At 37.8% G+C, this 16,149-nt stretch overlaps 1 protein-coding gene and 1 non-coding gene across 2 annotated transcripts in view; both read left to right on the top strand.

Moving 5' to 3' along the window:
* The window catches only part of RARS2 (arginyl-tRNA synthetase 2, mitochondrial), a 62,604-nt gene that overhangs the window by 27,217 nt on the left and 19,238 nt on the right, over positions 1-16,149 (top strand). Inside the window, exons 6-8 of the mRNA XM_090279652.1 lie at positions 2,922-2,977; positions 4,751-4,834; positions 7,812-7,888. Coding sequence (XP_090135778.1) covers positions 2,922-2,977; positions 4,751-4,834; positions 7,812-7,888 — 217 coding nt within the window. The remainder of the gene's footprint in view (positions 1-2,921; positions 2,978-4,750; positions 4,835-7,811; positions 7,889-16,149) is intronic.
* On the top strand, positions 3,184-3,319 carry LOC150007437 (small nucleolar RNA SNORA21). The gene has a single exon (XR_016512152.1). It is a non-coding gene; the product is annotated as a small nucleolar RNA SNORA21 (small nucleolar RNA).

Below are 16,149 nucleotides of genomic sequence, written 5' to 3'. Positions count from 1 at the left end.
AGAAACTGCTCCGACACTCTCCATCTGAGGAAGGAAGGGAGGGTGTTTTCTCTGAGGAAAATTGCCCCCGTTTCTTTACTAGCCAGGGTTTTTATCTACTTTCCACACACGGAAATGCATAAGGAAAACATGCAGTCCTTCCCCAAATGGTAGAGAGTGAAAGGAAAATGCAGATCAATACAGGGGTGAAACATCCAGGTATTTTACACAAGGTCAAAAACATTTCCTCTTACTTAATCATTCTGTTTTTCATATTCTACTGGCAAGGATTTGAGGATATACAGAGAAAAACAGAGCAGTTTCCCTTTTCCTTAAAAGCCACTTTGTATTTCTATTCTATCATTAAAATCCCCTAGAGTGTGGGGTTCAGAGCAAGCATGAAAGATAAGAAACCTGCTGGTTAAGTCCCAAGTTCCTGTTTTGGGGCAGGTCTCCACACAGCAGTCCTCATAAAGTCTTTCAAACCACGCCTGCCTGTCTCCCATATCTCCTCCCCATCCCTGTTTCCTGGTTCTCTCCTTTGGGTATTCACCAATACTAACTTTCTGTTTACTCACCTAGAGATAGTCTGTGCATCCATAAGCAGATCTCACAGATTATGTATATGTTCTACTCCTTGCTTTTTTCACTCAACAATCTATCTTATGTTCCTTTACTACCAGAACTTCAAGGCTGGTTTATAATTTTATTGTTTTGTAGTATTGTTTGTTGATCTTTTTTTAAATCAACTTTATTGATGTATAATTGTTACAGAACCCCTGGGTTGCTCCAATTGAAAACAAACCCACGGGCTCTTTAGTTAGGGGCCCGATTGCCCGCCGCCAAAATTATAACTCTCAATACCAGAGTTTAGTGAAAAGAAAAAGAATTGTTTATTTAACAGTTATATAGATTTAGTTATTTGTGGATTTCTGTTGTTAAGTCTTATGTTCTTTAAAACACCCATAAACACATATCCTTGCCTCCCCACTACCAAACCAGGCTAGCTTTAGAAAAGTTAGAGAAACCATTTCCCTACTTTCCAAACACAGTTCAGCTTTACCAGCAGCTGCCAATCACTCTTCTGATTGGGGAGGTCCTTTCTGTGCTGTGGTGCCCTCCAGCTCTCAATGCAGAACCACCTGGATTCTCAGCCTCCTTGCAAACTGCCTTCTTCCTGCAAACTGCATGGATCTCTCTCCTTCTCAAAACAGCATGGCGAGAGCCTCTTAAAGCAGCCTGGAGACCCCATCTCCAAGCCACATGGAGGGAGCACACGAGAGCGAGAGCCTCTTAAAGCAGCCTGGAGACCCCTTCTCCAAGCCACATGGAGAACTTAGCTTCTTTATTCTGCATGGAGAAGGCCCCTTCACCAAGCCGCATGGAGGGGGCGAGAGAGCGAGAGAGAGAGAGAGAGAGCTAAAATGTCCGCAGCTGCTTATATATCCCTGACTGTGTCCTCTGACACAGTGGGTGTTGCAAACAGTTCTGACCATTCACAGAACCTTACGTAGGCTCTGTGTGCTTTTTCCATACCTTCCCCTGGTTCAAGACTCCTCCCATCTACCTGAGGCTTTGGATGCATTAAAGCCATTTTGCATAAGAAAGACACTAGCCACCAGCCTCAGGCATGTGGAGGCATTCTAAAAGCTGCTTCCTTCTCCCCATCCCCCAGTCGCAAACTCTGGGGATTTTTGGACTCCCCTGTTTCTATAACATAATTACATACAATATAGTACAGTTCACCATATTTCAACATATAATTTGGTGAGTTTTGGCAAAGGTGTAGCGGTCATGTAACCACCACTACAATTATATATAATATAGAACAATTCTGTCTTTATTTCTATTTTATTGATTTTTGCTTTTCTCTATAGTATTCTCTTTTACTCTGCTTACTTTGGTCCTCCTTTTCTAGTTTTTTAAAGGAAAACCTTAAGTTATTGATTTGAAACCTTTTTTTTCTCTTCAGTATAAGCATTTCACGCTATAAATTTTTCTTCTTTAGCTCACAGGTTTGCTAGTAAGGCAGTCCTACACATCACCCTGTTTGTTCTCATTCTCTCAGGAACCACAGACCTTAACTATCCAGTTCGATAAAACTAGCATTTTATATATTTTCCTGGCTTTCTGGTTAATTCTTCTTTTTAATATTGAAAAACTTAGGAAATTTCAAACATACACAAAACAGAGTATAATTAAATTCCATATACCCATCACCCAGATACAAGTTATTACCACATTTGCTTTATCTCTTTTCCTTGTTGTATCAGTTCTCTCATCTGTAAAATAAGAATAAGAATGCCTTACTTCACACTTCTTACCAGTATTAAATGAGTTAATGCATGTAAAGTGCATAAAACTGCCTGTCAGGTAGTGAGCGCCTTAGAAGCATTTGTATTGTTAAAATTATTGATTAAAACTTCTTACACACACAGAGGAGTGATAAAGGTATTGACTGAGAATTTAGAATGGTGAATCAGATTTCTAATTATTCTGGGAAGGTTAATTCATAAATATTTTTATATTTTCTATTTTATTTTCTGATACAGTAAATATTGATAGATACTACCCGTACAAACAAAATTTCTTTGGAGTCCTCAATTATTTTTAAGATAAAGGGTTTGTGAACTGGTGCACCAAATTTAATTCCCTACAGTGAACATTGTTTGTGTCAAAATAATATTTCTTAATTTCTTCCATCTTTTTATTAGTCCTTAAATGTATCTGCTTCTTAAAGTGTGCCACCTCTGTGTATGGTACAGCCTCATCAATCGCAGGATCAGTTTCACAAAGGATGAATCATTGAGTTCTAACTTATCTTTGCCCTAAATTACCAAAGGCCTGAGTCCCCAAATGTGTTAAACTGGGGGGGCATGACCTAGTTCATTTTAGAACTCTTGTTCTTAGAACAGAAATATAACTTTTGCAATTATTTGCAGTTCACCTAACATTGCCAAAAAATTTCACGTTGGACATTTGCGTTCTACCATCATAGGTAAGTGTTGTTTCACAGAAAATGTTAATTAATACTAAATAATGCAGCCTAATGGTTTAATGCGTAAATAAAAATAGGACAAAAAAGTTCAAATTTATATGAGCTTGGTGCTAATTAAATATTACACGAAATGGGGAAAATTGGTTTAAAAGTGGAAAAAAGAAATTTTTTGAAAAACAAAAGATTAACTCAGAAACCTGTTTTAACCGCTTTTAAAAGCACTCATTGGGCCTGTCGCTAATGACCCACTGAGCCATCAAAGAAGGGCAAAGTGAAAACACCACTTTTGGGTGAAGTGGCAGCATGTTGTGCTGTTTTGCTTCAATCGGTGGTGTGACAGGAAAAAAAAAAAAAAAAGAAACCTGTTTTAACTGGTATATTTGTTATGATTTTAACTTTTTAAAAATATGTATATAAGAAGATGTAAAAGATATAAAAATGAAAATAATTATTTGGAGATGATAATAATCACCCCCAATTATTTGTTCATGTATTTTGTTTCAAAAAAGAAACAATGTTGTATGTCAATTATATCTCAAAAAAAAAAAAAAAACTCAATTTCAGTAATGGGTGTACTAACTAGAGTGTTCAAGACTAGAAATTGAAACAAGACTATCCTAAGAGAGATTAGTATAATACTTCATAATTATAATGTTTTATTGCAACGATTTCAGCCTTTTTTATCTCATGGCACACATAAGCTAATTATTAAAATTCTGCTGCACACCAAAAAATATATTCTGCTTTTTTGCCAATCTGATCCCCCCAAAATAAGTGTAATTTTTATTCATTTACACCAGATGGCTGTTGTTGTGTTGGCTGTTGTCATTTTTTTATTTGACAGTCTATGAGAAAAGAGGTCAGTGCCCTGACTAAATATGTAGTCAGGTATTGCATGTTTTAAAAATTCTTGCAACACACCAGTTGAAAATTGCACTATAGTGTGTAGGTTTATGATTTTTATATGTTTAAAACATGATATAATGCAGCAGTCCAATTTAAAAAGTGCAATTAGAATTGGAGCTGACTTTGAAGTTTATCTAACCTGTCTTCTAGTATAGAAATTGTCTCTTGCATGCTTAAGAGAAAGCCATTTAACCCATACTTGAATACTTCTAAGAATCGGAGAAGTAAGCGCTTGTGGTAGATGTTATTATTAAACTGGAGCCAGCTTTCATGTTACAAAGTTCTCAGGCTGCATTTTAAGAGAAGAAATGCTAGGACTTGATGGAAAAAAGAGTATAACAAATATACAGTATAAGCAAAGCTACATGAGTAAGTCAAAAGTAAAGGAGTGATGAAAAGGAATGATGAGTAGATCATAATAAAGTTGTTTAATTGTTTTTAAGGGAACTGTTTGGACTAGGAAGAGAGAATATTTATTGAGAATTTACTTGGTAAATGAGCTATTTAGAAAGAAAACCAATATTGCTCAGATTCTTTAGAGTACAGCCAAATTACTAATATGGTGTTATTTTCTGTGCTTGGCATTGACTTGGACGTGTTCCCTACTCCCATTAATGTTAATAAAAACTCGGTTCTTGTGAAAGTTAGGAAATTCCTCATAATAACTGCCCCCACAATAATTTTGTACTTTGCATAACATAGATGAAAACACAATAATGAATATTTTAATTAAAAAAAAATGAATTGGTAAGTTTTGCCAAAATAATTTTCTATATTATACTTTGATAATAGAGCAGTACATGGTTCTTATGCCAAAATGGATTAACAAGAATGAGAAACTATATAATATATTTTATTCATTACTAGGAAATTTCATAGCAAATCTCAAAGAAGCTTTAGGGCATCAAGTAACCAGAATAAATTACCTTGGAGATTGGGGCATGCAGTTTGGTAAGTAAGTTTGAGATTTTATTTTTCATTTCACTCTTAAATTTAATACATTTTAACATCATGTCACTTGATCATCTTGACAAGAATATAGGCAGAATCTCATTAGATAAAGTAGTGCCTCCTACCTGTTTTTTTTTTTTTTTCTAATGGCTCTTTTGCATAAACCTTGTATTCTATTTATTAGAGTAATTCTCACCACACAAGTAAGTTTTGAGGGAGGAAACTTCACACATTTAGAGAACACCCGATAAATATAGGCTTTTGTGGTTTTATTAAAGAAAAATAGCTTATATTTGTGCATTAAATGTAGAAGTGAATATACAGGGAAGAAGTTAAGTCTAGCTATATACACCCTTCTCAACCACAGACCCACCTCTTTTTAAAGAAGACTTTATATTCATTCTGAAAGAGAAGGTAAGGGAGGGAGAAAGAGAGGGAGAGAAACATTGATGTGTGATGTGCGAGAGAAACACCAATCACTTGCCTCTCACACGTGCCCCAACTGAGGACCTGGCCCAAAACCCAGGCATGTGCTCGTGGAGAAATTGAACCAGCAGCCTTTCACTCTGCAGGACTGTGCCCAACCAAACTGAGCCACACCAGCCAGGGTGTGACCCACCATTTTTAAAACAAGAGAAGTCCAGCCTCCCTGGGCCATCCTACATGTTTTTATATTGTGGGCGCATGACCTAGAGGAAAAACAAAGAGAGGAAGAGAGGAGTGAGAACCAGACAGATGACTGCCACAAATTCTCTCCAATATCAAGAATTTAGTCAGACTCATTCCTAGCTCATACACACCAGTAATTAGGGTATAAAAGGGCAAGGCAAATGTGGTTGCTAAGGTGGTGAAGGGCTGGTAGCATGTAAAATGAAGTTTTAAAAAAGCTCTGGCAACTACTATGTATGTTTTTAAGATCCAGCCCTTACAGTGTCACCTCTGTAAAGCATGACACACAGACACATCCCTGTCCAGCTCACAACATCACATTCCTAGTACCCAGCTCTATTCAAACGGGCTTCTGTCTTACTGTCTTATTAGTGTGCTCCTCTCCCTGCTAGATGATGTTTTTTGAGGGCATGGAGTGTGTCTTAATTATTTTTGTGTCTGTAGTGCTTGGCACCTAAGAGGCACTTAGGATGATGAATGACTCTGTCCTGGGGCCCATTTTACAATACTAATCCAAAAGAAAGGCTAAGTAATGTTTTAAAGCTTCATAAAGTGCAGTGTGCACTGCCAGTTCTAAAGTTCATTGATAATATTATGTTCTATATCTAGTGAAATGAAATCAAAGCTTCCAAAAGAGAGACTTACCGTGACCTTCTCTTATGAATATTATCCTTTCAGTTAATAAAAATCTTATTTTAGACCTTAAAAAGGGTAGAACTTGAATCTGTTCTTATATTCACTGTGCTTTTATTTGGGAGAATCAGAAAACACGCCCTGCCTTTTAAAAATCTACCTGCAGTTCACAGCAGCTGGTAGTCAGAGGTTTAGGCTCTAGGCTCAACTGTCAGATTTAATAGATGGTGTCCGCTTTACATTAGTTTGACCACTTTAAGGCATTTCACAGGCATTAGCAAATATGTGATTATGGTATTCATAAAATTTTAGCTGCAGGATTTTATTACAGCTGTTTTTTCTCTAAAGGACTGTAGTGCTTAATGATCTGTCAACATTTCCATTATAACCGTCATTGTTGAAGAGTTTTAATTTTGGTTTTTCAGCTATTCCCTAATGAAAGTTGGCAGACATTCCTAGGCACAGAATTAGTTTTTGAAAATATATTAGGTGAAATATTAAATGGAATTGGCCTTTACTTTTCCTATTTCTGTTTTTTAGAACACTCTGAGCATCTTTCCAAACCCTGCTTGCTCCCAAGACCCTGAATGAAAATCATATGTGCTTTTGCTTGCAAGTGAATAGAGCTGGCACATATTTTAGTTATCCTTCTAGTTCCTGTCTAAGCTCCAAAGTATTATACTCACATACCCGTATGTTCAGTAGCATCCCACTTTCTGCTGAGCCTGTATAGAGAAATGCACATCAATGAGCAGGTCCCAGTGGCAATAGCTCATTTAGAACTGAAGCTTGATGATTGATATAGTTGTAGAAAGATGGTTTTTTAAATAATTAAACTATAATACCTTTATTGCTATTGGCCCCAGGCTGCAGATATCCTTTAGAACTGAAATTGTGATCATCTTTTAGCAAAATATCTTAAAGTGTAAATATTCACATTCCATACTAGGCGTTTTCATTTCTAGTTTATAAACGTTAAGTTACTTTTGTTTTTTTAAAGGTTCAAATTAACACTGTCTCTGAATGCTGAACTTATCATCAAAGACTTAAAAAAAATAAATCATTGACAAAAGACAAAAATATAGCCAGATAAAAGAATTTTGTTGCTTCGTCACCTTGAATGAGAGAAGTAATCAGGGATGTTTCGAGTTTTATTTTAATTCAATTATTTTTTTAAGAATTAATATTATAATACCAAGATAATTCTACCTTTGTTTTATTTTAACATCTACAAGTTTTTTAAAAAGTTTTAAAACCACTTGCCATCAGTTTGTTTTCACAAATTTTGAGTGCCCAGTGCCCAGCATCATGTTTTCCTCAGAGTAGCTGCTCAGCAAAGGTTTCTTTTATTATGTCTGCCTGGGAGCTGTTGAACACTTTTAGTACAAAGATTAATTAGTTTTAGCCCCTGCCTTTGATGAGTTCATAGTCTATTGGTTTCTGTGAAATTAATTTTAGTAATGGATCTATTTCAATCTATTGAATTTCTAATTCAAAATATTGATTTGACTTGTGTCAGTTAATGGGGTAGCAGAAGGTGATAGTATGTGTTTGCAATGTTCTCAAGATACATAATTATGGGAAATTGATCTTTTCATAGAACTATACCTGTTCCCTGCCATGATTGTTTTCCACTGTTCCATTTTATGTTTTCATTTACGGATCATTGTGGTAGGTCTTCTGGGAACTGGCTTCCAACTGTTTGGCTATGAAGAGAAACTCCACTCCAATCCTTTACAGCATCTCTTTGAAGTAAGTTGTCAAGAAACATTAGAAAATACTTCAACTTCCTTTTTTCTAGAGTACTATGCAGCTTGATAATGCATTTTTAGACCCAGGGGTTTTAACAAATGTTCTTTAACACAAGGAACCAAAAAGTTAAAATGCTGCTTTTAATTTACTAGCAAGTTCTTTTAATATTCAAATCCAAATGTTCTTTTTGTACTATTTTAGTTATTTTGAGACAGTAGTTCTCCAGGTATAGAACCTTCTTAGAATAAACACATGGGATAATTTAACACACAGAAAATTTTCAGTTTTTGTCATTTGCTACATACTGCAGCTTTCTTCACGTTTGGACATGAAAAACATGAGAATGTACTTTTTTTGCTCTTGTTCTGGTGCAGAGGAAGCGAGATGTGTTTCTCTCTGAATGCTTTTTTCATTTCTAGCTTTTGGCTTTTTTTCCTGGCTTTTGCCCAATGTGAACTCCTTTCTATTCTAATTCATTTACCCCCTTCATGTCTCTGTCATCAGTCCTTCCTGGAGTTCATTAATAAAACTCTTCCTGTCCAATTAATCTCTAGGGATGTGTTTCCTTTTCATTGCCTCAGTTGTTACCTCTGCTATTTCTGGGCCTCACAAAGTGTAGATACACCTTCATCCATACTGGTTAAAGACCAGGGAATCAGACTAAACATGTTATGCCTGTGTATGAGGAAGACCACATGCCAAAATAATGCTTTATTCCTACAGCCAAAACCACAGAGAGCACTTCATTGTTTTTTCTTTTTATTAAATGGTTTTCCTTCTGCATCTGGCTTTGTCATTAAATTTTTTTTTAAAAACACCCTAATTCTTAAAGATCTTTAAAGGTTTCTCATTTCCTCTTGAAACCATGCCTGTAATGCAGTTTAAATGCCTACTTTTGATTTATAACTTTTTTCTCTCTGATTGTTTTATTGATAAGCAAGAGTTTAAAAATTAATAATGTTTTATGGTTTTCTGTAAATAAAGCATGACATCTCCATGCCTGGAATTTTTACTATATTATTTGTTAAACTTTGAATGATGTTGAATATTTTTTACCACAAGTTTAGTGAACCTTTTCATCAGATCCAGGCCCACAGAGACAACCCATGGTGCAGAAAATAAAAACCTGCTTGGAGACCTTGTGTCATTGAGAGAACATTTTTAAGAATTTAAAGTATAGGGTCTTCCAATCAAGATGGCAGCATAGGCAGACATGGCTTGCCTCTTTGCATGACCACATCAGAATTACAACTAAAATACAGAACAAGCATCACTCGGAAACATCGGAAATCAAGTTGAATGGAAGTGTAAAGACTATGGAATTAAAGAAACCACATCCATTCAGACTAGTAGTAGGGGCACAGACATAGAACAGGCTGGTCCCATACCCACATGTAGTGAATAAAAATTCAGGAGGGATATCTGAGGAGTGGGGAGTCCCAGCCTTACACCAGGGTCCCCAGCCCAGGGTTCCAATGCCAGGAAGATAAGCCCTGTACTTCTGGCTGCAAATACCAGCAGAGATTGAGTCGGTGGGAGAAACTGCTGGAACCCCAAGCAGTTCCTCTTAAAGAACCCACACACAGACTCACCTACTCAGACTCACTCCCTCTGAGCTCCAGCACTGGGGTAGCAGCTTGAAAGGCACTAGTGGCAAAAAGGGAGAAACTGAAGTGTCTAGCATCAAGGTGAGCAGAGGCCATTGTTCCTTTTCTAAACCTTTTCTCCCATAGAGCCACAGAGCTGGCAATCTGGTGCCATATCTGAGACTCCACCAACCTCGCTAACACTATTTGGCCCACCTTGAAGATCCCCAGAGACTCTCCCCACCCAACTTTCAGCCCCACCAAGGCTGCGTTTCCATATGAATGGCTGGTCTTAGCTCATGCTTCACATCTTTCTACATCATCTCAAACAAGCAACAGATGACTTCAGTGAGCCTCAGGCCCGGCACTAGCAACAGCCAGCCTAGATTCCCAGGTTGGCTTCACCTGGGAATCTCCAAGCCCAGCACAAGTAGCAGCCATCTCCGATTGCTTTATAGCTTAGTCAGAGTTGCCCTGGGCAAAACACATGTGGGGGCTGAACTTGGCCTGCACCGCCCGGGAAACCCAGGGCCAGCCCACCCAGTGGACAGCTACATCCTGAGCATCACCATCCTGCCCCTGCACAGCTGATCCTCCTCAAAGGGAGGAGGTTGGTGGTCAGCTGACTAGCCTGGGTAAATCCCTCCCATTAATCTGCCAACGGCAACTATGGCTGAACTACAAGAGGAGGATATACCCAGTCCACACAAAGGGCACACCTCAAGTACACAGCCTGGGTGATAGGGGAGGCTGTGCCACTGGATCCTACAGGACACCAGTACATTAAGCAAAACTGCCAAGACGTGGAGTCAAAACAGCTGTTCCTAATACATAGAAAAATGCAGGGAGGCTGCCAAAAAGAGGAGACAAAGAAACCTGGCCAAAATGGAAGAACAGATCAAAACTCCAGAAAAAGAGCCTAATGAAGCAATCAATCAGATACAGACTTCAAAACACTGGTTATAAGGATGCTCAAGGAACTTTGTGAGGACCTCAGCAGCATAAAAAAGATCCAGTCAGAAACAAGGGATACACGAATTGAAGTAAAGAGCATCTTACAGGGAAACAACAGTAGAGTGGATGAAGCTGAGAATCAAATCAGTGATTTAGAACATAAGGAATCAAACAACTGATCTGAACAAGAAAAAGAAAAAAGAATCCAAAAAATGAGGAAAGCAGCTTCTGGGACAACTTCCAGAGGTCCAACATTCATCTCATAGGGGTCCCAGAATGAGAAGAGAAAGAGCATGAAATTGGAAATCTATTTTAAAAAATAATGAAAGAAAATTCCCCTAATTTGGTGAAGGTAATAGATATGCACAGAGTCCCAAACAAGATGGCTGCAAAGAGGCCCGTTCCAACACACATCATAATTAAAATTCCAAAAGGTAAAGATAAAGAGAGAATCTTAAAAGCAGCAATAAAAAAGCAGTTACCTACAGGGAAGTTCCCATAAGACTATCACCTGATTTCTCAAAAGAAACTGCAGGCTTGAAGGGATTGGCAAGAAATATTGAAAGTCATGAAAAGCAAGGACCTACAGCGAAGATTGCTCTACCCAGCAAAAATATCATTTAGGATCAAAGGGCAGATAAAGAGTTTTCCAGACAAGAAGAAACTAAAGGAGTTCATCATCACCAAACCATTATTATATGAAATGTTAAAGAGACTTAAGAAAAAGATCAAAACCATGAACAATGAAATGGCAATAAATACTTATTTATCAACAATTGAATCTAAAAAACCAACCTAAGCAGACAAGAACAGAGACAGAATCACCGATACAGAGAGCAGTTTGATGGTTTCCAGGAGGGGGATGTAGGGAAATGGTTGAAGAGGTGAGGGGATTAAGAAGTACAAGTAGGTAGTTGCAGAATAGCCATGGGGGTGTAAAGTCGTCCTCGTCGGCCGCGGCGGCAGCCGTCTGTCTCGAGAGACGATGGTGTAGCTTCTTAAGAGTCTATCTGCACCGCCGAGAATGGCTGTGCAGTCCAACTCGGGAGTGACACGGTATCTGTCTCCTCCCGTGTTGAATCGACATCTTGTGATGACGCTGGAGTGTCCTCTCCAGTGAAGCTGAAGCTACAGAGCCTGGACAGGGTGATATGGAGGGTCTGCTGTTGCCCATGCAGCAGACCCCCCCCTCTCTTCGCAGCTGAAGGATCCAAGGGAAAGACGGAGTCAATACAGCTTGGCTTCAGGAGCGCCGCAGGAGTTGCCGGTGTTGACTACAACGTCAAACCGCCTTAGGGACTCCGGCTCCGGATTTTCTGTCGGGGTTTACTCCCTTAGCCTTTCCCCTGAAGAGGTATGCCGCAAGGCAGCGGAGGTTTTTTGGAGTCAGAGTTTTCCTTCTCTGATGTGCCCTGACTGGAAGGTCGAACCAGCGACACTTAGCTCGCAGGCCGATGCTCAATCCACTGAGCCAAACCAGCAAGGGTCAGGGTGTAAAGTACAGTATAGGAAATGGAGGAATGGAAGAACTTAACACACATGACCTATGGACATGAGCAATAGTGTGGGGATTGCCTTAGAGGGTGCCAGGTGCTGGGTGGAGTGGGGGAAGGGAAAAAATCAGGACAATTATTATAGCATAATCAATAAAATACAATTTAGAAAAAGAATCTGAAATATAGCTTCACATATGAGAGTAACTGTTCTCACCTTTATCCCACCACACACACAATTTTTATTGACTCCTGAAAACAGTAAATTTATGTTGCCCATAATGTTTCAGATATTTTAGTAAAATCTGTTCTCAGACTCGTTAGAAACTTAAACATGTTTCTATCTATTTTAACACAACTTTCTGTCTTTTAAGGCTCATAAAAAGGAGATCATGCATGTATCTATGTTAAAGGTGACTAGTTGGTAAATACACTTAAGGAAGAAATGGGCTGGGGGGTACTCCTAAGAATAACTAAAAACTCAAGGAACAATGGCTTGCTTTCATTATGTGTTCTTTTGCCTAATAGCTTCATAGGAGAGCAGCTTCTATTGACAAAAGAGTGCAAGTTTAACACCCACCTTGCTATTTGAATAGAAGATAGAAATCCATTAGAGCACTCACCTGCTCTCTTCCTCCGTCCTTTGCAGGACAGAGAACATGCAGAGCCTAAAGTGACAACCTCCAGGTTATTTTATCTTTTGCTAATTCTAGCAGACCTAGTTTTTAAAATTATAGTTGTCACTATAGATTATTTTCAGCAACTTTTAGCATAACAGAGGAATTTTTTCTCTTTTAAATAAAGCTTTAAGCAAATATTAATAATTTTATTTGGGGGAGGGGGGACCTGAACCATAGTCAAACCCCTGGTTTTTTTCTATGTCAAATGGTGTTTGTGAGGTCTTTGAGAGGAAGCACCTTGTATTCCTGATCTTTTATCCCCAGCCCCAAACGTGCCTTGCAAGAAATGTTTGAATTTGGTCTTGCCCCTTTTTCTGTCTTTTATTTAAGTTATGCAAATATAAAACCTTTTGTATAGCTCCAAGGAAGCTCTAACTATGGTAGGACACACTAGTTACCATTTGTCAGGTTCTAACTTACTTTATTATGCAGTTTACTAATGAAGAACCCAAGGACCAGACCCAGGATTCCAGTACAGGCAATTTGGCTCCCAAGTGCTTTATGTATTGTACTACACTGCCCTGCCCCCTGCTGGCACTACAGAGTGCCTTTTTGAGCCATTTATTTCCATTGTTTATAATTACATATCATTTTCTTTTCTTTCATCCTCAAATTGCTGTACCAGGGATGCAATTAGTAATTTAGTTTTGGCAGCTTCAAACTTCTGACACACTTGTTTTGAATTTGGCTTAAGTCATCCAATAACAATTTTGTGGCCTGCATCTCTTTATATTGCACCAAGATCAGTATCCCCATTTCAGTGTCTCAGCCAGATTATAAATGATGTTATATGATAGTTTTAGCGTTTTTTTTCTGTTATTTAACACCTACAGTCATTTCTCTACTGCATTTCCATTTTTGTGCTTTGCTTCATTACTAGTTTTTCTCTGTACCTGAGGTCATTATTTAGCAATGACATCTGGCTGTGTTGTACATAAACTGAGACCTTTTGTAGGCCAGCATTTGACACTGTTTCTTTAATTGTTCTAATTTGTTGCCACAAAATAGGGATGTGGTTTCATAATATTGTAGTTCCTCCCCCATGAATTGGCTTATGAGTTAAACAACTAATTTATTTGCTCTTTGGCATTTACACTGTTCAATCAAGAAAAACATTTATAAAAAGTTTTAGAACACTTACAAAAAGCCTTTCCACTTATACTGAAAATTAATTTCTTATGGTAAAAGGTTAGCAAGTGTTAAATTTAAATCATGGTATATGGGTGTCATTTACTTTTTTTGTAATAATCATTTTTAGAAGAAATTTCTCAGGGTTCATCCTAGATTTAAACCACTTCAATGGACCTTGATAACTTGTAACACTGTACCTTTAGGGATAGGTAAACCTGCCTTTTTTTCTTTCTTTTTTTTTTTTTTGCTACAGAAGATTTTGGAATTTGACTCATTGCAAGTTGCTTATTAATATGAACTTTGAAAACTATAGAAATTCATTTGAAATATGGGGAGCCTCTCACAAGAGATAAATATTATGCCAATAAAGTATGTGTTGGCCCTGTACCCTAGCTCTGGCATTTGTAAAGGTAACATAATATATTAACACAGATAGTATAAATTTTTTAAGTTCAAAATGACCCTCTAGTATTTCCTTATTTTTACTTAGCCCCATTCTGAAAGAATTTGAAGTAATTACAGTGATGGGCACTTAAAAAAGACATGAAGTCAGAGCATATTGTATTACTAGGTAATACTCTATAAGAGCTTTGACCATGAGTTTCCCTATATCAATAACAAAAGAAAAAAATCGTAAGTGAAAAATATAGGACATGATCGAAACACCAATTTGATGAGTGGTAATGTTTACTTGCTCTTGTTTTTATAACTGTGGAGGCAATATGTGTTTTTCAGGAGACCATATTTTTCCTGGTGTTAGTCTCAGAACAATTTCTCAAACTTAAGTAAAGAATATAATTCAAGACTGAATCAATTCTAGATAAGTACAAGATTATTTATGCATTAGAAATTTGTATAAAGAAATGAATTCAGAAGTTTTTTATTGGTTAGGTCACATTACTTTTTCAGGATGATTGTTATGTTGATGTGAAACTTGTTATAACATTTACATGCAAGAAATAGCTCATGTATTATAAGTCTCATTAAATCTGAAACCCACCATCACTTCTGAGAGTGATGAGAGTCAAGTCGTTGCTAGGATTCCCCACCCTCCAAATCATGCAGAGTTCCCTAGGCATCCCAGGAAGGAAGTGGAGGCCTCTTCTTGGCCCCAATCCACACTGATCTTGACTGATAAGCCCATATCCAAGCCTACATAATGCCTTGCAGGCTCACAGCTCTGCCTGTGTGACAGGCTTCCCCTGGGAGGTCCTTGCTGTGGCCCAGTTCCATTGAGACCAGCCTCCCTGTTACGGACACCATGAACCATTTTTCTCTAAGGGCCTACTGCCACCCCAGGGGCTGCCCAGCTTCTGCTATTCCTGGGAGTGCTCCCATATTCCCTCCTCAACCTAGACAATTCTTCCCTCTCCAGGCAGCTTCCTCGACAGTCCATTGCTCTTGACAATCCTCCCCAAAGCCACTTAAATATCTTCCTAGCTTCTTGGACAGCACTATAGGGTCTCATCCTCATGTTTTTATTTTAGAAGCAGGAGAAGGGAGGAGAAAGAGAGGGAGAGAAACATCAATGTGTGGTTGTCTCTTGTGCACCTGGCCCACAACCCAGGCATGTGCCCTGACTGGGAATCAAACCAGTGACCCTTTAATTCACAGGCTGGTACTCAATCCACTCAGCCACGCCAACCACACCAGCCAGGGCCTCTTAAGTGTTTTTAGAACAAGGATGAAATACCAAGCAATGTCAGAGTACATGTTAATTGTTCAGTAATTAGCCCACGCCATTAAAATGTGCAAAAACACCTTCAGCATGAGAAATGTATTTATTAGGTACTAATGTGTGATGATCTACAGGAAGTTAATAATTATCATAAAAATAGGAGAGTCCAAATATTAAAAGGAGATAATGAATGGTAAAATGCTGTTTCTATGCTGCTTTAATGTACAATACTAATGAGAAATTTGACAATGAATTACTTAAAGCAAGTTATTTTTTATCTATCAAGCTTTGACTTTGTTAATTATTTGACTAATACAATAAAATTATATTAATTTGTTTGAAGTTCTTTAATATTGCATTGAATATAAAGAAGCTATTTCAACCAACAGCTCTAAGAAATTTCTAATCGAAATTAAACTAACAATGAGCTTGTTTGAATTATAATCATGAATTAGTTACACGTTCTTTTCTAAAAAATGAGTTCAAAATTAAATGCATTTTAAGATAGAGGACAAGTAAATATACAGATAAAAGGGTCTTTAGTGTCTAAGTTATGCTAACCATTGTTAACAGTTACTCTGAATTTTAAAACAAAAATAACCAGAAATGGAGTTAAGAGTCCTGTTCCAAGGACATAGACTGTGCCTATGTGGCTACTGGTATTTTAGAATCAAACTAAAGGGATTAAGAAGGAGTAAGAGGGCTCTGGCCAGTGTGGCTCAGTTTGATTCCTGGTCAG

Source organism: Furipterus horrens, unplaced genomic scaffold (genome assembly GCF_987537825.1).
Source record: "Furipterus horrens unplaced genomic scaffold, mFurHor1.1.pri manual_scaffold_6, whole genome shotgun sequence".
Classification (NCBI taxonomy): Eukaryota; Metazoa; Chordata; class Mammalia; order Chiroptera; family Furipteridae; genus Furipterus; species Furipterus horrens.
Note: the sequence above shows the minus strand (reverse complement) of the source record. Positions and strands in the feature narration are given on the sequence as shown.